The 20,347-nt window shown below is 43.9% G+C and overlaps 2 protein-coding genes across 2 annotated transcripts; both read right to left on the bottom strand.

Annotated features, from left to right (window-relative positions):
• Window positions 1–1,636: 1,636 nt before the first annotated feature.
• On the bottom strand, window positions 1,637–4,695 carry linc.pou2af1 (lnc RNA pou2af1). Its single transcript, XM_070905942.1, has 5 exons — window positions 4,689–4,695; window positions 4,498–4,622; window positions 4,116–4,167; window positions 2,884–3,203; window positions 1,637–2,234 (listed from the first exon to the last, which is right to left on the bottom strand). The coding sequence occupies exons 1-5, from the start codon at window positions 4,693–4,695 to the stop codon at window positions 1,881–1,883; spliced, it is 858 nt and encodes a 285-aa protein (XP_070762043.1). The 3' UTR covers window positions 1,637–1,880.
• Window positions 4,696–10,136: 5,441 nt separating this feature from the next.
• On the bottom strand, window positions 10,137–19,463 carry LOC139285827 (POU class 2 homeobox associating-factor 2-like). The gene is made up of 5 exons (XM_070906482.1): window positions 19,340–19,463; window positions 18,120–18,220; window positions 12,137–12,176; window positions 11,628–11,932; window positions 10,137–10,731 (listed from the first exon to the last, which is right to left on the bottom strand). The coding sequence occupies exons 1-5, from the start codon at window positions 19,347–19,349 to the stop codon at window positions 10,294–10,296; spliced, it is 894 nt and encodes a 297-aa protein (XP_070762583.1). The 5' UTR covers window positions 19,350–19,463; the 3' UTR covers window positions 10,137–10,293.
• Between the last annotated feature and the right edge of the window lie 884 nt (window positions 19,464–20,347).

Raw genomic sequence — 20,347 nt, 5'->3', positions numbered from 1 at the left:
TTTCCGTCTGTTTAAAGAAACGTTTAGTTTGTGAATTTCATAGACAGAAACAACGCAGGGACAGTGATGGGCGAATGCAATACAATAGAGATAAAAATGATAAGCAAAAAGAAATACAGAAATGAGCAAACAAGCACACTGGTAAATGTCCAATAGTCACTTCGAAGTAGCAATTATCATTATTTTGTCAGGCTGAGCGAGATTAGTTAACTCTTTGATATTCTTGGTGTTGAACTCTGTGGTTTCCTGTTGTTTAACTGATCTTCATCCTTGAAGCTAGAACAAAGAAAAGAAAGAACGAGCAGCTCATTCTGTGAGGTTTTCTCTTTGCTTTTTTTCTCCCAAAAGAGGTTGAAATCGTCGTTCAAACCTCCCAACACTGCGACACAAGAGTGGGATCCTCATTTGCATGTGAAACCGTGTGATCCATTTGATCATTTGCAGAAAAGGAAACATGGAGGCTTGCTGCCTAAGCTGTTTTATGCTGCCTATATGGTCATGCAGATCTATGGTATAAACCATTGGATCTGTTGATGAGGGCCTTAGCCAGGATTTCAGAGATCCTGAGGCCATGAAGTGTTTATCTTCCAAGATGGGAAGAGGTGGCTAAATCTGGTGTCTGGGATTAATGTTTGAGACGTGTGCCAAATAAAGGTAATGACATTAAAATTTCAAGTCCTAAATTTGCCCCACACAGCGTTTTTGACAAGCCACCAACCAAACTCTGTACATTTTTTGAGTATTTAAAGAGGCACATTATATTTATCAATATTACAGTTCAAATACATTTTCTGTAAATTGTATCTCCCTACATTATGGTGTAAATGTTGTTTCAAAGCCTTTTGCCAAAAAACTGTACCTTTTGGGCATATTTAGTCAGCCCTAAAACATCCAACAACATGTGAAATAAAATGTAAACCCCACTTTATGTCATTACACACACACACACCAGATTTCCAGATATATTACCGCAGACATGCCCTCAGTGTCCTCAGTAGTACTCATGGCACCTCAAGACAGACATGTGGACGTTACATAAGCCTTCCTTGGTGCGTTTTATAAATATGCTCTATGATTCCTTCATGTAACCCCCAGCCTCTCGTGCCTGTTTGAGTTCTTCATTTGGAAACTTGCAAAAAAAAAAAAAAAAATCAAAACAATTTTCTCAAATATTTATCCAGAATGATATATCTTCCATATTTATAATTCATCGTGTCGACATGATTTGAATTGAACCTTTAACCTGTTCTCCATACACTTTTAAACTTCAGCTGCGAGTGAAGTTGAGTCAGGATTCCTTCACTTCAAGTGTTGCATTACAGCACAGCTCGGCCCCGACACGTTATCAGTCCGCGTTGTTTATTTCTACTCTCTCTCCTCCCACATTTTTGCAGTTTCCTGTCCATAGGACCTGTCCTGTCCTGACGTTGAGCAACATGGACGATAACTGTGGTGGCTTGTTCAGGGAGCAAAATGTCAACCTGCATACTGCATACTGATTAACATGACCAAGACCATGACACTGACACAGAACCTGCCCGTCCAGTTTTTACACTGTGCTTGTCTGCTTTTTGACTTCTTAAAGTGTGAATGCTACGTGCAAAAAGGGAAATTCATTTTAAGCACATTGTTGGGTTTAACACATTTTTATTCAATACAGCAACAAGTTATTTGTATGAAAATAAATCTAAGTGATATAAAAAAAAAAGTAATTGGTACAAAAATATCAGCCTTTCCATCCATTCGGCATTCATCCTACTCACTCCACCAAAGCAAAAGCCACTCAGAGCACACACTGTACTGCAAAGCGGACCGTCAAGCAAACTTGAAGAGAATTATATTTACAGTCAAAAGACAAAACAATACTGGTGAAGGTCTCATCATAGTATGTTGTAGCACATTTCGGAGCTCATCTGCAAATCCCTCTTGAAATAGTTCTCTTCCACGGGACAGGTGTATGGATAGTCTGTGGGGTTGTAGTAAGGTGCGTATTCAGGGCCGGAGAAGCTCTCCTGCTGACCTGGCCAACAGTGGGGCAGGCAGTAACTGTCCTGGAGGTTGCAGTGCTGATAGTGGTAGTGCTCTGAGGGGAAGCCGTGGTAGCCGGACTCCATCCTCGTGGGTGAGTCGTAGCAGGAGGAAGAGGAGGAGGAGGAGAAAGAGTCCTGCGGCGAGTAACTGTTGTGATCAACGGGGTTGCAGAGCTTCAGGGACTCCGGTGATGAGCAGGGAGCCTGGAAGAGAAGAAGACACGATGGATGGTGAGGATCATTTTTGAGCACCAGTTTGGAAATGTCACCAGGGAGAGGTGTTTTTATTTGTGAATTAGGCTAATTATCCCTCTATCAAAGCTACAGAAACAATAATGTTCCTCCAGTCATATGGAGGCTATATATGGAATTTTACTTAGGCTGTATTTAAGCATTTTGTTACAGATAAACTCGCTGTTATATACTCCCATTGGACTACTGGACTACTATGGCAAAAACAAGTCTGCAAAAAAAACAACAACACAGCTCTCTGATAAGGACAGAAACAGTAATGCCAAACCTCTATTCCAAAAGTACACTATTTAATAGTGCCTGAGGTGTTAGAAATCGTTAAGACCATAGTTATTATGGTATTTACCAGAGGACTGAAAACACTCTCCTATTCAGCATAATCCTGATTACCAAACTGTCATTTTTTATCATTTACATTTGATTGCAAAAATCATGGATTGATTATATAGCCTACGTATGTGCCGAATATACGAAGAGACCCTATAAATAAAGACAGGGGTCGTCTTTCTACATAGGCTGTTTATAACTGACCACAAATGACAACCTCTTTAAAAAATTATATATTTTTTGAATGGAGTTAGTGTCAGTGGGAGAAACCTACCGTCCCATGGCCAAAGTAGTCCGCGTCAGAGGATAGTCCGTGGCACCAGGGCAGCGGGAAGGTGGGAGGGGGAGGCAGGGAGGCGCTGTAGCTACCGCCGCCGCAGCCGGTGCTGCTGCTGTTATGGCCACCGTAGCCGTTGCCGGGCAACATCATGTCCCCAAACTGCTGCTGGATGTCGTTAAAGGTGCTCCCCTGCATCTGGATGTTGCACGAGCTGTCAGGGACGGGGAACGAGGCGGCGCGCAGCTGGAGGGCTCGCGAGCCACAGCTGCTCGCGTCAGCTGGGGGAATGGCGGGAGGAGGGTCCACATAGAGACCTAACGGAATTAAATATACAAATTACATTAAAGATATCAAATAAAAAAAAGAGAAAAAAAAGGGGGGGGGGGGTTACATGTGAATGGTTACATGCCTGTGATACATATTAACCGACATATCGGCTACACACCAAAGTTTGAAAATAGATCCTGTCAGGACTTATGATGCATTTAAAATGTTTTTTTTTTAGGCCTAATCTACTTACATAAAGAATGAATGGGCAAGGGGGACACATATCTCCAAGAGCGCATTCAGACAGGGCTCAGGGACAGACCACAGGAAGACATTTAAATAGACCTATAAGTTCAGGGAGTGATGTCATGACACCATCAGCCAACACATTTGAATGTAAGCCTTCGTTTATAAGAAGGGACCCTGCACTTTTGGAATGGAGCTGTCAATAGTTGACCAGAATTGCATTACAAGTAGCCTAAGATAGACCAGTTTCTGGGGTCATGACTGGGGCGTTCATGTGAGTATTTTGTTCCTGTTTTTTTTTTTTTTTTTGTTGTTGTTGGAAGGGGTGGGGGGTGGGGGGCGGCGGGGGTCAGAGCAGGTTGCCAAGGAGTGCAAATCTGTTTTTGACTTGGCTTCTTTTCGATGAATCCCAACAACAGTATCTGCTTTTGTTTTCTGGCTGCAACCAGTGCGGGTTTTTTTTTTTTGTTCCAGTCGCTTACTAAACTATGGGAGTTCTAGCTGTGGTGAAGTGGGGATTTTTAATTTGGATCATTGCAAACTGCATGCAAATTCTGACTTGGCTTTGCAAACTGCGCATAGCACAGCGCAGGTGCAGCCCGCGATTGCTTTAGGTCAGGTTGGAGTCAAATGCTGCAGCAGATATGTAGCTTCGGCTGATTTATTTGACATTAGAGACAGTGGACTTGGATGCTGCTGCTGGGTAAACTTACGTGGAAGAGTGGACGCGCAAAGATCCTGAAGATCCAAGCAAGCCTGGGCTATCTGTCGACCGGGAGGGGGCAGAGGGAGATGGGGGAGAGGAGGGAGGGAGGGAGACAAGATTATTAGATATTGTCAGAACATTTTGGATTTGACTTTCTTGTTCAGACATTTAGTGTTTTTTTTTTTGTTTTTTTTTGTTTCCCACTGCAAATCAAGTGTGTGTGCGCATGCGTGCTTAATGGATTTGTTTAAAAAAAAAAACGTTAGGATGTTTACTACTGGAGGGGCAGTCAATCATCTACAGGGGCAGTTTATTGCTTTGCTCAGTGACTCTGTGGGTGTGTGTGTGTGTGTGTGTGTGGGAGGGGGGGTGGTGGTGGTGGTGGTTACCGTTTTGACTTTTTTGCTGTTGGCCTCTCGGGCTCTGTGCCTCTGCAGCAGCTCTTTGACCGTGGTCTTCACTCGGACGCCCTGGTACACCCTCGGCTTATCTGCATAAAGAGAACAGCATGTCACTCATGTTTACTAAATACCCTCCGCTGGTGCAGACAATAGCAGACACTGATTCCTCTCCTTTCTACCCACCATACCGCCCCCCCCCCCCCCTCTCCCTTACCCTCCTACCTCCCTCAGTTTAAGCCAGCAATGTTTCTTTCCCTCAAATTCAAAAAATGAAATGTCACACTTTCTTTTCTCCCCCCAATAAGCTGCAGTCTCTCCATGACATGGTTATTGTCCTACACCCCAATAAAGTGTTGAATGTAAGCCTGTTTATTGGTAGGAAACGCTGGTAAAACATATAACATGCTCTGATAAACAACAAGGTGTACTTTGGACTGTGTGTAACGTTTGAATGTCCGAAGTTGTGTCCAAATCCGCGGTGCGTAAAAGTGCATTTTCGGCGCTCTGTGCGCGCTGTGGCTCCGGGTCTTTTCGCCCCCGAGTGCACCCGGTTAGAGGTCCCTCTTTACGGCACCACAAGGCTCGGCGCTTCCTATTACGCCGCCAGCAGACTCTTTCACTGCAGCCTGTGTGTGTGTGTGTGTGTGTGATCCGCGTCCCAGAGCCACCCCGCCCAGACCAGGAACAAAGGAAAGCGGCACAAAATGCGCCACCGTAAGTACATATTTCTGATCATAAACGATAGAATGACGGGTGAAATGGCGGGCCCGGGTCGAGCTAGAGGTTGGGATGCGTGTTGGAATCGTTGGGCAAAGTTGGATTTAAGGCTGCTCGGGGGCGACCGCGTAAAACGCACGAACAAAGAGCCGAAAAGAGTCCGCACGCCGATCGGCAAATCAAACTTCAACCTTGTCGCAGTGATTGAAATGGTTGCTCTGGAGTTGTGTTTAAGAGTCTCGACACCGAGGTGAAGTTGGTGTCGGTAAAATCGGCGCCACGGCCGTCCGTGAAAACACTGTTCACTCTTTACGCGTGCCCCGGCATTCAGCCTCGGCCGGATTGTTGTTGTCTTGTGGAACATTTCGAGGGCATTTTCAGCCTCATGCTGCTTATAATTCAAACCAAAGCTCTACTCCAATCTCTGTAACTTTATTCAAATCACCCCTACACCCCCCCCCCCCTCTCTCTCTCTCTCTCATCTTGAATATGGGACAGTGGAAAATCTACGGAGCGTATACAGGCAATAATTCGCCTTATTTTATCCTATAGGTGAAGCTCGATTAAGGAGCCCAGAGGAGAACGCCTCGCATAGGTGCACGTCGTTTAGGCCTAAAGGCGTAATTCAATGCACCCAGGAGTGGCGAGGCGATTTGATAAGGAGACGAAGCCTCGGCTGATAAATATTCATACAGCCAAAACGCTACTTGATGATTTGTCTTAAATGTGGCAAATAGTGGGACAAAATCACGCGCGGCAGACACATCCCACTCGAACGCGGTTCCACATAACCGCCTGTTACGCACAAGCAGCCCGGGCAGAGGCAGAGGGGTTCCGGCTGAGAGATTAGTTCTAGTAGCGGGGCCAATTCATCTTTGATGATAAAACAGAAAATGATCGACGTGTCCCGGCGTGCGTGTCGGCAGACGGTGGTCATAGGAATTCAGCATAGTATAAATCCATAAAAGTCGGTAAAGCTGAACAGGACTGATTGAATGGGGGAAAGCCGGCTCTCCTGATCCACCCACCAACTGGGAAACAGGTGGCATTAAAGTGCAAAGATTCATCACTTGAACATCTAAATTTACTGTTGCTCATCTTATACATTTCTATAACATTTAGATTTGCTGTGAAATGAACACCTATGGGTGCACCTGTGTGCTTTTAATTTTGCCACTAAACACCCCCCCCCCCCTCTCTTCCCCCCCCCCCCCCCCACAACTCTCTTTTCTCTTTTTCTGTCTAACAGGAGAAAATACTACAAAAAAAAAAATGATTTCCAGATGAAAATCCGGCGTGAAACTTACCAGACATGATGGCTACAGATGAAGAGAGGCTCCCTGGAGAAGACCTGTGGGACTCCACAACGTCCTTTTCTGCCTCAGCAAAATGGCCAAGAACGAAAATTGTGCAAAAGTCTCCAAAAACCTCAACACAAATGTCTTACAGCAGAGTCAGAGCATACAACAATATTGTAATGTAGCTGGGGACATATTAGTTTGAGATTTTCTCCCTCCATGCCTACTATTTAAAACCCCTAGAACTCAATGATTTGACAATGATTTGATTGCGCGTTACTTTCAATTTGAATATTCAGAAGCAACTGACTTATATCGATTTTTCAATAAAAATCACCACGCATGGACATTGTATAAGCTCTACTTTAATGTAATATAACAGTATTTCACACTTTGACCGAAAAGAAACCATACTTTTATTAATTTTATCCTCCTTTTGCAATATCAGAGCATCACACCCCCTCATTAAGCACTACAGCACTGGGTGCCTCCTGTGCGCCACTCACACACCGCAATTCACCTCGCACCCGTGGCCACGCGTGCACTGCGGCCCCCCTGCACGCCGGCGACACATTCAAACATATTTTTAAGCTTTATTTCAGGGATAAACGCATAAAAGTGGAGAAGAAGTGGGCGTGGCAAAGGCCAGTGGCCATCTTTGCCATCGCAGGCCCTGAGCTCCTCCAATGCGAGTGCTGTGAGTGCACTCACCTGCCGAGGGCTGCAGGCAGAGGGCTCAGCAGCTCTGGGCTTTCGTGCTCTTTTGGAGACTTTTAATGATCAAAAGGAAATCATTTGTTCCAGAATAAGGAGACGTCTCCCGGCGAGGAGCCACAGTTTTTGGCAGGGATTCGAATATTTCGACGTACCTTCTTATTTCAGCAACACATCCCTTCCACACACGTTTGCCACAGCTGATTGAAGCTAACAGGCGTTTATTTTGTTTTATTTATTTTTTTTTAATAAGTCAGAAGGTTGCATCAAGAGCTTTGGTGGCTCTGTCTGCACATCAGACAGCAGCAATATATTCACATCGGCCTGTACAAAATGTTGCAATAGACTTTTATTATTATTTCTTTTAAGAATTTGGGGGCGTACATGATAAGTTGATAAGAATAATTAGAAATAACAAAACTTCTTACACAATAATGATGTTCTGTTCATCCAGCTGTAAACATCTGGAGCACTTTTATATCTCAAACTGGTCAAAGGTTATTCATTAGACTATTCCCAGGTATTATTATTATTATTACTGTAATTAGCATGGCTGTTGTAGATATTATTACTATATGATTATTATTATTATTTGTTGCAGTAGCAGGTAGTAGTATTTGTATTAGTAGTAGTAGTAGTAGTGCTAGTGTCCCCACTACATAAAGAAAATGTAAGATTTGGACCAATGTGACATGTTTGTGTTCCATATTCGCCTCTTTAAACGCGCTCTTTGGTGATCTCACGCACTTTTCATACAGCTTCCTCTTAATTACGGTACACAGACGCAAACTTGTCTTCATCCCTGCTCTCTGGTCTCCGGTCTCCCATCACGTTTTCACGGCTTTTCACCCTCTCCTCCTGCTGCGGCAGTGGTGCAGGGGCTCCACCTAGTGGCCACAAGTCAGAACGCCTGCACGCAGCTGACCTGCCCTGACGTCTGCGTGCGTGAAACAGTGTTTAACTTTGACTTTTAAGTTTGATAAAACGAAGAACGTTTACTGCAATTTTTTTTTTTTTTTTAATTCTTGATCCAAAAATAAAACATTTCGAATACTATATAATGTTGGAAAGTGGTTTGTTATAGATACACACACACACACACACACACACACACACACACACAAATGTTACTTTGATTGCAGTTGATTTCTAGGTAAAAAAAAAAAGGTATTTAATCCCCCCAAAAAAGCAATACTGGGATGACTTTCTCAATTAAAACAGTTGTGTGTAATTTAATAGAAGGTCGACTGAGGAAGCTGCAGTCCATTAACAATCCTAATCACACAGATGCTGAACATAAAGTGACAACAAATATGAACCAGTTTGATTTTTTTTTTTGTCAGTTGTCTGATTGAAAAAGCTCGATGCAGAAGACGGATCATGTCTAAAAGCCTTTTGGGTTACACTTTATTTTAACCCCCTGTACTTAGTGTTCATAAGCAGTATATACAAACAATGATTCAGTGGTTTATGACACACTGTAGTGTGGTTGTAGGCAGATGTAAGGATATATTGTAAGTGTTTATTAAGGTCTTTGTTAACTCCTTCCATGAAGCATTCATAACTGGTGCACAGACGGTTAATAAATGTTCGATAACACACTATAACATATACATATTATCATAAATAACCATACCTATATGTATTTCTAAACCGTTTTAAGCTTACCGGTAAATGTATACACAGTTAAATACATTTGCTGCGACACCGGCCAGTGTTTAAATATTGTATAACTTGTAATTCATAGACACTTAAAACCACTTAAAACCAACCAATTGGCCAATTTTTTTTAAACTAAAAATTTGAAATAACACAAAGGATGCATTATCATCTCAAATGATTTCCAACACACTATGGAGTCATTGCCCGAACAAATACCAGACCTCACTTCAGTGAGAAGTATATTTATGTGCACCGAACAGCTAATTCATTGCAATGATAAGGATTGAAACATCATCAGCTCTCGAGTGTTTCACTTTATTTTCTTCACCTACCTTATATATATTTATCTAATTCTGTACCAAGCCATATCTAACAACCTGACCCACGAGATTCTGTCCACCGCCCCGTCATCACCACCGCCAGTCGCGTCCCAGATGTGTTCACTTGAATTGATATTAAACAGGGTGTTAAATAACACTACGTCTTCTGTAAAAGTGGATGCTGTCGCAATGTTTTTTCACTGGAAACAAAGTGATCCTGGGAGTTGACAATATTTAGGATTGGTCTTTTCTTCCAGTACGTTTGGTCAAGTTTGCCTTCACACTGCTTAACCCTTACCAGACGGACGTTTCAACCATGTATCTTGTACTTTCAGCTATGTATCCTGACTCCTCTGCTCGTGGGCTAACTAGTTTTCATGAATCCTCAAGCGCAGCGCGTGGTGTTAAACAGCTAACTCAGGCTGGCGAGAGGCCTGTCCTGTGCAGTCGACTAACTGTTTATTGGTTATAGTGCCGTTAAATACACTATACAAAACCTACCTGCGTGTTTATGTTTTACCTAAACACAAATATGTGGACATAATATGTACTGTACACACTCCACAGTCCTACCCTGTACCCACCGGCAACTGCAAAAGTACCACTTACACCGTGTAAGTTTAAGGGTCTTTAGCATGTTACATGTTCACATTACAACATTACAACACGCACAAGTCCTCATATTACACGCCATCAAAGTCACAGCCCTATTTTATTGGCTTTACTACATCACTACTATCTATTTTTGTTTGTTTGTTTTTCAGTTTTAAGGCTTATTTCTTTTTTATACAAATCAAACACAAAGGACACCTTTTTATATATATAAGTAGGAATTTCCCCTCAGATCAGGCTGTAATAGGGGTCGACGAAGGCTACCACACTCCTAACAACATATTCAAACTTGAATCTTCTCTTTGTAAATGCACTGGAATTGTCCTTTCAACAAAACACTCCACAGCTGCTTGACTGAGTGGGTTTTCTCTGTACTGTCAAGTGCCTGTTGAGTTCATTGTTTAATTGTCTGTGAAACCTCCATCTTCTTGTTCACTCCGAGCCTCAGGCCCGTCATCCAGTCAGTAGGCCCTCCTGATCTCGTAGGGCGACCAGGAGCTCACTCCGTCCTCTTTGCCCCAGCAGGAGTGAGCCTCGCCGCTGGCAGGGAGGCCGGCGTGGCCGTCGGCGACCTCCTCTGTCACCATCTTGGACACCAGGTCGCTGACGGGGCTGCCCATGTAAGGGGGGCAGGCGAAGGAGGCGGAGGGGGCCGGGTAGGAGCTGCTGGTGGTTAAGGGGTGGTAGTGGGCATCCTCCATGGAGTGCAGGGTGTAGTGCTGGCCGCTGGACACGGGGCCCATGGAGGAGCCTCGGCTCGGGGAGCGGTACTGGGAGGGGCTCCCCGGGTGCTCCGGGCTGGGCATGGAGGGCGGGACGTTGACGGAGGCCAGGCTGTCTGGGCACAGAGCCTCCACCTGGGATACTGGTTCTGGAACCGACTGCTCCCATGAGTCTCTCTGGGGCAGGAAGACACAAGAGGATAAATCATTCATTCATCTATTTCCTTCGCTGACTACAGGAAGCATCAGACTCCCTGCTCATAGCAGAACAGTGCTTTTGTAATGACATGACATTTATTTGTCCAGGTCATAAGATGAGACTTTTCCCATCCCAGTACAATGGAGGTGAATGGAATTTCTTTATGCTGACAACACTGAAAAATCCCACATAACAATTCAGCAGCAAATATCTCTTTTCAGAAACAGCGTTGCTCTCAGTAATCCACCACTGTTAAAGGTTGATGGCGTGAGTTTCAATGTGTTTATTCATTAAATAAAATGACGGAAATCATTGACAAAAACATTGTATATATAAAAAAAAAACGCATATAATAAACCTGCTGACAGTGAGCGAGTGTGTCTGGGAAGATAAATGATGTTTACAAAGAAATTCCGTTCACTTCCACTGCCATTAGGGTGGGAGAGGAAATCTCAGAGAGACAGATTTCTCAAAAGTTGTAAGAAAAGACAATAACCCTGCATGGCTCGATAGCACCACAGTTAAAATGGGACCCCAGCAATTTACTACTGGGCTTCCATGAACTCACAGGAAGAAAAAAAAGAAGAGGTCGAGACATCCTGACCTTTACTCTCTAGTGTTTACTCTCATCCTGACCTTTACCCCCCCCCGGCTTTCACAAACAACAACAAGTGGACTAGTGGCTGAGATGCCTGCCATATATAACCTCAGTGCCCCCCCCCCCCCCCCCCCCGTTTGATTCTGTTCCCACAGTCCCTGTCTGTCTCTCTAACACATGGAGGGGGGGGGGAAACAACACACTACAGAACAAAATGGACCCAGAGAAGTGAAGTGAACAGTTCCTCCATCCCCACTTCTCTCGTCTCTGTCGTACCAGGAACAAATGCGAGGACTCTCCACCGAAGGGGGGCAGCAGGGATGAGAGGGCCGAGGACGGCAGGAAGGACCCTCCGGAGCTGGAGAAGGCGGCGGCGCTGCGGTAATCGCCGAAGGTCTCCGGGTAGTAGCTGTCGATGAGGGAGGAGTAGCTGGTCATGGCGGAGGGCTCGCAGCCCAGCGGTTTGCCGCCCAGGGAGGACGAGTAGATGTCGGGGGAGAACTGCTTGGTGGACGGGCAAAACTCGGACTCTGACATGAAGGGCCGCCTCATGCCGTAGTAGCTTTGCAGCACGTGGGAGCCTGCGGGGGGGGGACAACACGAGGACACGTTACACCCTCGTCTTCACCGCGGCCGGCAGCGCAGCGTCAGCTCGCACGCGCCGCAGGCCGGAAGTCTGCAGACAACCGCGTCAAACGCGCACGCTCGAGCGCGTTTGACGCGGTTTAGTCTCGCAGGCGGTGAGGGAGGGGAGGGGAGGGGAGGGAGGGGGGGCAAGATCTCACCTGGCATCTGGACAAACGAGGGCGGAGTGGTCGATCCCCCCTGTGACAGAGAAGCAAGAGTTGAAACAAGGAGCGCGAACTGGGGCGACATTCAGAACAACTTCTTACGCGCGTGCACGGATTCTGCATTGGCTGTTGGCGCGTGCGCGCGCGCTGTGCTCGTTCTTTTAACCCCTGAGCAAACAGCCCGGCGCGTGAGAGCTCCTCTCTTTCACTCTCGCTTTCTGAGAACAAGTTGCACAGCAGTGCTTCCGGCTGTTATCTAAGTGTGTCTTTTACATCAAGATTCTCAGTCCCCCCCCCCCCCCACACAGTTTGTACACATGTAATCCACCTGTATTAGCTCTCAGCCCCCCTGGTCTGCGTGGGGGAGTTTCATGCAGAGTGTCTTCCTCCATAGAATGTAAATAAATCCCACATTGAGTTGAACAGGTATGTGTCTACACCTCCTGTACACGCAGCATGTGCAGTTCAGTTGTCTTATTTTGCTCACTTTTTTTTTGTTTGGGACCATTTTTTTTTCTTCTCATTAAATTGAACAAGAGATGTCTGGACCACAGAGGCAAAGGGAAACAACAAGAAGTAATAGATATACAGGCCCAGTAATAAGCACAATATACAATAAACTACCAGAGACTAGCATATTTGCTGGCTTCCGTCATGAAAGCCTCTGACCATGAGTCAGGACACAGGGAAAGGAAAAGCAAGCAGCACAGCGATGTCACAAAATATAGCTTGTACTATCTGAATTGTCCAGTGTATTCATTTGACGCCCTATTTACTTTTATACCCAGTTGGGTTTTTGTTTTTTTTTGTTTGGAATAATTATATTTGCACAGAACTTTTCAAGTGAAGAGCGCTTCCCAGTGTAAGTTAGAATGAAATGCAAAAACAACAGCAAATCACAAATCATTTTGACACAAGACACAGAGAGAACATATTAAAAAAGATCTCTAAAAAATAAGGTTGAAGGAGTAAATGGCCGTGCAGATCAGAGACATAGAGACAAGAAGCAAAGCCTGGTGACGACGAGACAGAGCTGTGTCCTCAAAACAACACTGTGTTGACAGCAAGAAGTGACAAGTTCACTGACGCAGTCATGGCACCGGGCCATGTAAAGCCTCGAATGTTAACAAGTGAGATTTCAAATGGATTCTGACCCCCCCCCCCCCCCCCCCCCCCCCCCCAAAAAAAAAAAACGGGAGGGGGTGTAAGTTGATCAGCAGGATAGAGAAAAGCTTCATTCATCACTATTGTTATTATAGAAATATCAATTATAGCCGCTTTATGTAAAAGTACCAGTACATTAAAAGTACTCATTGTGCAGAAACTGATGTATTACTACATGTGACATTACTCAGTTGATAATACTGACGCATCAGTGTGTAAGCAGTGTTTTACTGTTGTAGCAGCTTGAGGTGGAGCCAGTTTGAACTACTTTATATACAGTAAGCTAGTTTAGTCCAGTTGTTCCCATCCTGAGGGTCACGAGATGAATCTGAGGGGTCATGAGTAATGACTAATGGGGCCGGGGAATTAAAAAAATAAATCTACAGCACAAATTTGTACGAATGTTTGACTTTTCTATAAAGTTGGCTTTGCTTTTTGTGAACCATTAAATCATTTGTCCTCTTTGGGGTTTCATCTTCAACATTTTTTTCGAATCTGAAAAGTAATTAGTAACCCCAGCTGTCAGATACATGTCGTGGAGTAGAAGCATAAAGTACCATAAAATGCAAATAGTCAAGTAAAGTACCTCAAAATTGTGCTAAAGATACTTGTTGAGAGTACTTGATGAAATCTTACTCTGGACTCTTGAATGTTCAAATTCACATGACAACTTGATGATTCGCCAACGGCTGGATTTTGGACAACATGGAAATCCAGAGGAAGTTGAGAAACTGTGTTATAACACATGTTCATCTCTTACTTTCTTATATCCTTTCCCGCTCTACATGACAGCATCTCATGTGTACTGTGTGCCATACGATGTTTGAAATGTTTTAAACCCAAAGACTCCACGTTTTTTTTATGGCAGCACCCCTCCCAACAAATGGAAACATCTGACTTTCTTTCTTTTTCTTTCGCCTCCAATTCAGCTTACATGGTTTCAAATCTCACACGAAGTGTCAGATTAAAAGTTGTAACAGCTTAAAAAACACGGAAACATTTCATGCAATCGTAAAAAAGATGTGCAGGCCAAAAAGCCAGAGGGCGTGTTGTCTGGTTCCCCTGGACGAGCGTCAAACGCACAGCAACATGTGCCTGGAGCACAATATCTACAATCAACATTCATGCGCTCGGCAGTCTGTGCTGCATCCTGTTATTGTTAGCCGGTTCGTATCCTCTCATATTTCATCAATAATATGTTCTGGACCTTTTCTTCTGGGTGAGATACGCTTGTTGACCAGCAACATGGATCGTCAGTGCGTCGGCCTGTTTCACAGAGACATCACAGAGTGTAGAGACACACAGGCAGGGTTTGACAGGAGAGGCTCTCTCGTTTGCATATTGCTGACATGAAAGAGTTGATATTAAGCCCGTGTTGGCTGGGAGGCAAGCAAATTTTGAGGGCAGAATTTGAATGTGATTTGCCAGTGCCAAGACTTCCTCATGTGGCCCAGGTACGGCTCAGTGCATCTCTGAAGGCTGTGTATGGAAATCAGGTCGCTCAAGCTCAGAGAGGCAGGCAGCGTGTTTGTGTGTGTGTGTGTGTGTGTGTTTGTGTTTGTGGGGGAGGAGGGCAATGATGGATTTATTTAGCATTATTTCTCAGAAAAACACTTCCTTCCTATGCAAAACATTCATATTCTCACATTCCCACTATCTGTTACAGGCTGATAATTTAAAAAAAGAATGGACACACCTATAAGTGAACACACACACACACACACACATTTTCTTGAGAGAATATTCCCACATTAAGCGTACAGTTTCATTTTCCTTTCTTGGTCCACTGCTTCATTGCAGTTTACCTTTGCTTACTTCACAATTATCATGTTCTAGTATTTGAGTTTTCAGGATTTTAAGTTCAAATAACCCCTATTTTTTGTTTCTATTCCATTATTTGTTCTTTTATCTGATCAAAATGTCCCTGCACATTTCGGCCGTACCTTGAATTGGGAGTTGTTGTTGGTTTGACCTCAGAGACGCATCACACAAAGCCTCTTCAGCCTTACAAAATGTCACTGCCTGGAGTTTTCTGCGTCGCACGCCTTCGTTTCTCACAGTCCTGGATCATTTATGTAGCAGCGGCATGTTTGGGCACACCGCCTCAATAGAAACGTTCTCCTCTCTGTGTTCCAACATGAGGAGACTCTGTGGTTAGAGTTTGCTCTTTACTCTCAATGGGCTTTTATTCCCGGAGAGAAAAGGCAGCGTTAGCTAACATAAGGACGCGGATGGCTTTAGTTACTGTGTGTCTCTGTGCTTCGTTCATGGATCATTTAGAAACATGCAGTGCAACATTGCATTGAAAAATTGCAGGCCACATGCCTGCACACACCACCCAGTGTAATGGAAGGTACATCCACTGATTTGACAGAATGAAAGTAAATAAATTACTTTACATGTATATTTAACCCAAACCAAGAACACGGCACACAGTTCTTACTTAAAAAATACTTATCGAATTAAAATGTCGTGTGTTTCCAACGTAACAGATAAACTGCCTTACAGTGAGAAGACTGTATGTAACTTCTGCTGAACTGTGGCCACAGATGGCAGTTAGAGGATAATGGTAAATGCTAAAACATTAGCAACAGTAGCATGACTGAAAAGGTCATTAAGTCAGTGAACCGACTCAGTAGTGTCAGAAACATAACTATATCCATCTATATATATATATATATAAGTTATACGTTTAACATCAGCTATCATTACTTTGACTGCAGCAGCAAAATGACTGAGCATATTGAATTGAGCAAAGTTGTGTTTTATTTCCAACTTTTGTATTTCTAAGAGTAAGAATGTGATCTTATTCTTCTTATCATTTCATTTCATAGTTTCACTTTAATGCTGGATCCCCCTCTCGTTCCAAAAGTGTCGCTTTATTTTGAAAATGCCTTAAGTGTCTTGAGGCAGTTTGAAATTAAAATGGCACTTTTTAACAGTATAGGTGCAAATTCAACTTTTATTTTGAACTTTGAATCTATAAGAGAAGGCTGATCATCTGTAAAACTGAATCAAACAGAAAGCAAATCAGAAGCCTCTTGAGCTGTGGACTCATTGACCCCTGGCAGAGACACTTATCCAACACGCTGTTGGAAGTCCTGCTTTAAAGTCAGGTTTAGACACCGCGTTCTGCTTTTGCACCAGTCATTTCTGCCTCCATCAGATGATGTCAGTGCTCAAACAACTCAGAAATGTAGCTCACCGCCACTCATCCGGCTAGAGTTAGGGTTAGGTAAACAAGTTGTAGTTTTGCTCACATGAATAGTTTCCAGAAGCAGCTGCTCTGGAGGCAGATTCAGAAGAATCAAATCATCAAATCGCATGAAAAGACTGAAAACCAATCTATCAGTCCTTTCAATACAAATACTGAGTTCTCCTCGATGTGTTTCTAAAGGCCCTGAAATCCAATTTTCTCCTCCAGCTTCTTACGACGAGTGATGGGGTCGTACACAAACACAAAGTTTTCTGCTCAAGTGGAAACTGTTGGTTATTGCACAGCAGCAATGGAGCTCTAAGGCACAGAGGAACAACATCCATCAGGCTGCGGATACACAGACGGTACTTGTTAGGCGGATCGATACGTCGCCGGCCTTATCCTTTAAAGTCACAGAATTTTGGAATAAATGCTAAAAGGCAAAACTGGGCCTGAACTCTAAACGAGAGGTATAAATGTCAGTGAGTGTTAATTTGAAAGGTCAACATCTACGGTACTAAGGCTGGCTGACTTGAGATCACAGCGTTGCCAGTCTTCCACCCGCACTCTGAAACTGTGTTTGTTTGCCAACTGAAGCCGAACTCAACCGCATGTATATTTCACCTTTCAGAGCTGCTCTGCCTCCACAACATTTGTGTTTAAATAAAACTTCAATCTGTCACCAGCACAGCCAGGAGTAGCCCCAGTGGTTGTGATCTCTTCGCTACACGCGCTAAAGTTACAAAACTCAAAAATAAAAGTCCCAACTGGTCGTGCCAAGTGTCGCATTGGAGGAGGCTAAGTTTTGGACCTGTCCCTGACATCTTCCCTTTTGTCTCTCCCACAATCCTGTCGCTGCGCGAGTTGTCAGCGGCCTGCGTATCTACAGAGTGGACATGCCGATGCTAAACAGAAAACAAACAGTGAATACTGTCCTGTGAAAGCCTTTCGACAAGGCGGTTTGTGGGAAATGAAAAGCCTGTCTTGCTTGTTCATGCAGCAGTCTAAAGCAGAGCCTTGCTTCTCTGGCTGTGAGAGTGTGTGTTGGCGTGTTTCGGAGACAACAATGGGAGGTTTGTCTGCGGCCTGTACACGGCAGAGGACAATGTCGGCTGGCAGGTGTGCGTGGATCAAACTTTGCATAGGCAGCCTCCTTCTCTGCCCTCTTTCTGTCTCTCTATGCTACCTGTCCACCTCAATCCTCCCACGCCACCCCCCGCCTCCACCCCAGGGGAGTTTTTTGGGCGACCGCGGCCGTCGCCATTGCAGGCATTGTGTCGGTGTTCTTTTGTGAGGTCAGGATGGGACTCTGGCGCTTTGTGTCTCTCTCTACACACACAGTGCTCAGCTATTTGCAGATTGGCTTTGCGAGCGCTCGAGGGGAGCAGAGACTGAAGGTGGGGGAGGTACAGGTGGTCAATGGATCAACCGAGGATCGTTGGTCCACAAAACAAGCCAAAATGTAAACAAGGAGAGGAGATTTTCAGAAAGCGACCTCTTAATTGTGCCACCAACAGAATGTCAACTGTGGCTGCACTGTTTGGTTTGGGAGAAAAATGAAGTGGGGAGAGACAGGACAGGACAAAAGCCGAGCGGTTTAGAGGAGATTGTGCTTACACTGTATCTGGGCCCATTTGTCTGTCGGGATCGCTTCTCCGCCAGCAGGTCTTTGACGGTGTGCTTGACTCGAACGCCTTGGTACACTCTCTTAGAATATTCTAGATGGAGCAGAAAAAAAAAAAACTGTTTGGGAATCCACATTTGATACAAATCCAGAGACAGTTTGACTTGCAGCTGGTAACAACTCATACAAATTTTCATCCATCCCCACAAATGTGTGTTCATTTGAATGTTTCACAGTTTTATTCATATAGGTGAATGACTCTTTGGTATCGGTGTGTAAATGTCATGGAAATTGCCTTTGGTTTGGTCAATGCAAATGGCCTGCTAAAAAGAGGCAATTTACTACAAACACAGTCGCTGAAACCTCACAGTGAAGGAAGGCTGGGGGGGGGGGGGGGGGGGGGGTTAGGATGGTTTAGAGCAACTCAAACATTACAAAAAGAGCCGCACACTTAAATGAAGATGAGAAACTCTACATGCGTGCATCACAGAAACAGCTAATTTGCTATTACACTGGTCTTTACGAATCTCAAATGTGTGCCGGTGTGATTTGGGGACATTCCTGGGAAGCAGAAGCATAAACTCAATGAAAATGCAAACTTTATTACGCAAACGGAAATTGCATGCAAAAAACTTTATGTAAAAGATCCCAGCTTTTTGAATGGATATTTTAGATAAGCCCCAACTTTGCTCGGCCAATGAGATTCTTGAAAGTACTAAATATTCTTTGGGTTACTTCAAAATTATTATTATTATTATTATTTATTTTGTATTATTTTTTTACACCTTGTTGTTGTTAAACATCATCCTTTCAGGTATTATTTCGTATCTAAATATACATTACAATATGAAATTAATTAGCATATGATAACTTACAAGTGCTCGATATTAAAAGCATCTTTTGAATATCAAACACTGATTTATGTGAATTGTATGGAGACAGCATTTGCAAATCAATATCAGGAGAGAAACTATGGATTTAATAAGTACACATGTCGTGAAATAATAGCCAGAATACAAATGACATTGTCACACACACACAAAAAAGATCCCTCTAAATGTTTCTCCACGCAGTCTCCAAAATAAAAGCTCTAATTTATACAATTAAAAAGGAAAGAAAGCTGGTGTTTAACAGCGTAACCATTAGACATTACATGCAGAAGAATAGCGACGGCAGCAGGAGCAGCTGTCACATATGAATGAGTATGTCTTACCTGTGTCCATGATGCTGTGTGACCACACATATACACACACACACTCACACACACACACACACACACATATACACACACAGGCCTCTCTGTTCTCCCTCTGCTGTATTTGCCTACAGTAGCTGAATCCCAGTGTGCAGCACCATACTGAGTGGCGTGCCACGATGGGAGCTTTAACTATGTTGTCAGGAGGGCAGGGACACATGGAACATGCCACCTCACACTGCAGTCATGAGGAGGCAAGCTTTTCAAAATGACCTTTATCTATTTGTTTAAATGCAAATGTTTGGTAGGGACGTTTTTTAGACTATTTGCATCTGCAGTCAAGATTAGGGGTTGGAAGCATCGGGACCATGGAAGAGAGACTGGGAAGCGGCATCTCAGTCCTCCCTGAGCCCCCACTCAACATCCAAATTTGAAAGGATATATTGTTTCCACATTTTGATTTGTAGCTGCAGGAGATTTCTTACTGCTGGTTTGTGGGATAGAGTCTTGTTTTTGTTTTAGTTTGAGCTTCGGCATCTCTGGCATAAATAAAACCTTTACCAAGAGGCGAAGCAGTAACAGCTCAGAATGTACCAAAGCATCTTCTCGCGTTTGCAGGTTGAGTGTTGGCATCTCATGTCAGACAGTTGACTGCAGACTTTGATGCCTCCGGGCCAAAAAAATGATTATTTTTTTAAAAGAAATATAAGACCTTTTTGCATAAAAGGCCATTATTGTGCAATTTTCTACTCAAATTGATGTGCTGAAATTTGTATAAAGACTTTGAGCAAACTAAAAACAAATGAGTCATCTCAACCTTGTGTTTACGGAAGAATAGCTGGAGGCATGCTTTGCTAAACAATTTGTGTCTGGCATTATAACGAAGCTCCCATCTGACTTTTTAATTGTTTCCTGGCTGAACCTCGCAGCGTTTTGCCTTCCAATTGTGGGAATCTACTTCAGCTTCCTATGCTGTGTGATGCTGACACGACGAAGATTACATTTTGACCCACGTGATCTCATGAC

The sequence above is a fragment of the Enoplosus armatus genome, chromosome 5 (genome assembly GCF_043641665.1).
Source record: "Enoplosus armatus isolate fEnoArm2 chromosome 5, fEnoArm2.hap1, whole genome shotgun sequence".
In the NCBI taxonomy this organism is placed as follows: Eukaryota; Metazoa; Chordata; class Actinopteri; order Centrarchiformes; family Enoplosidae; genus Enoplosus; species Enoplosus armatus.
The sequence above is the reverse complement of the archived record's forward strand: the minus strand, read 5'-3'. Positions and strand labels throughout refer to the sequence as shown.

Bases quoted from the DNA above. Each gene is read 5' to 3' on its own strand.
- linc.pou2af1 (XM_070905942.1), bottom strand. The intron at 3,204-4,115 runs GTAAGTTTACCC...TAATTCCGTTAG, and splicing joins TTGCGCGTCCACTCTTCCAC to GTCTCTATGTGGACCCTCCT. The intron at 2,235-2,883 runs GTAGGTTTCTCC...CTTCTCTTCCAG, and splicing joins ACTACTTTGGCCATGGGACG to GCTCCCTGCTCATCACCGGA.
- LOC139285827 (XM_070906482.1), bottom strand. The intron at 12,177-18,119 runs GTAAGCACAATC...TCTCTGTCACAG, and splicing joins CAAATGGGCCCAGATACAGT to GGGGGATCGACCACTCCGCC. The intron at 11,933-12,136 runs GTGAGATCTTGC...CCCCCCCCGCAG, and splicing joins CTCGTTTGTCCAGATGCCAG to GCTCCCACGTGCTGCAAAGC.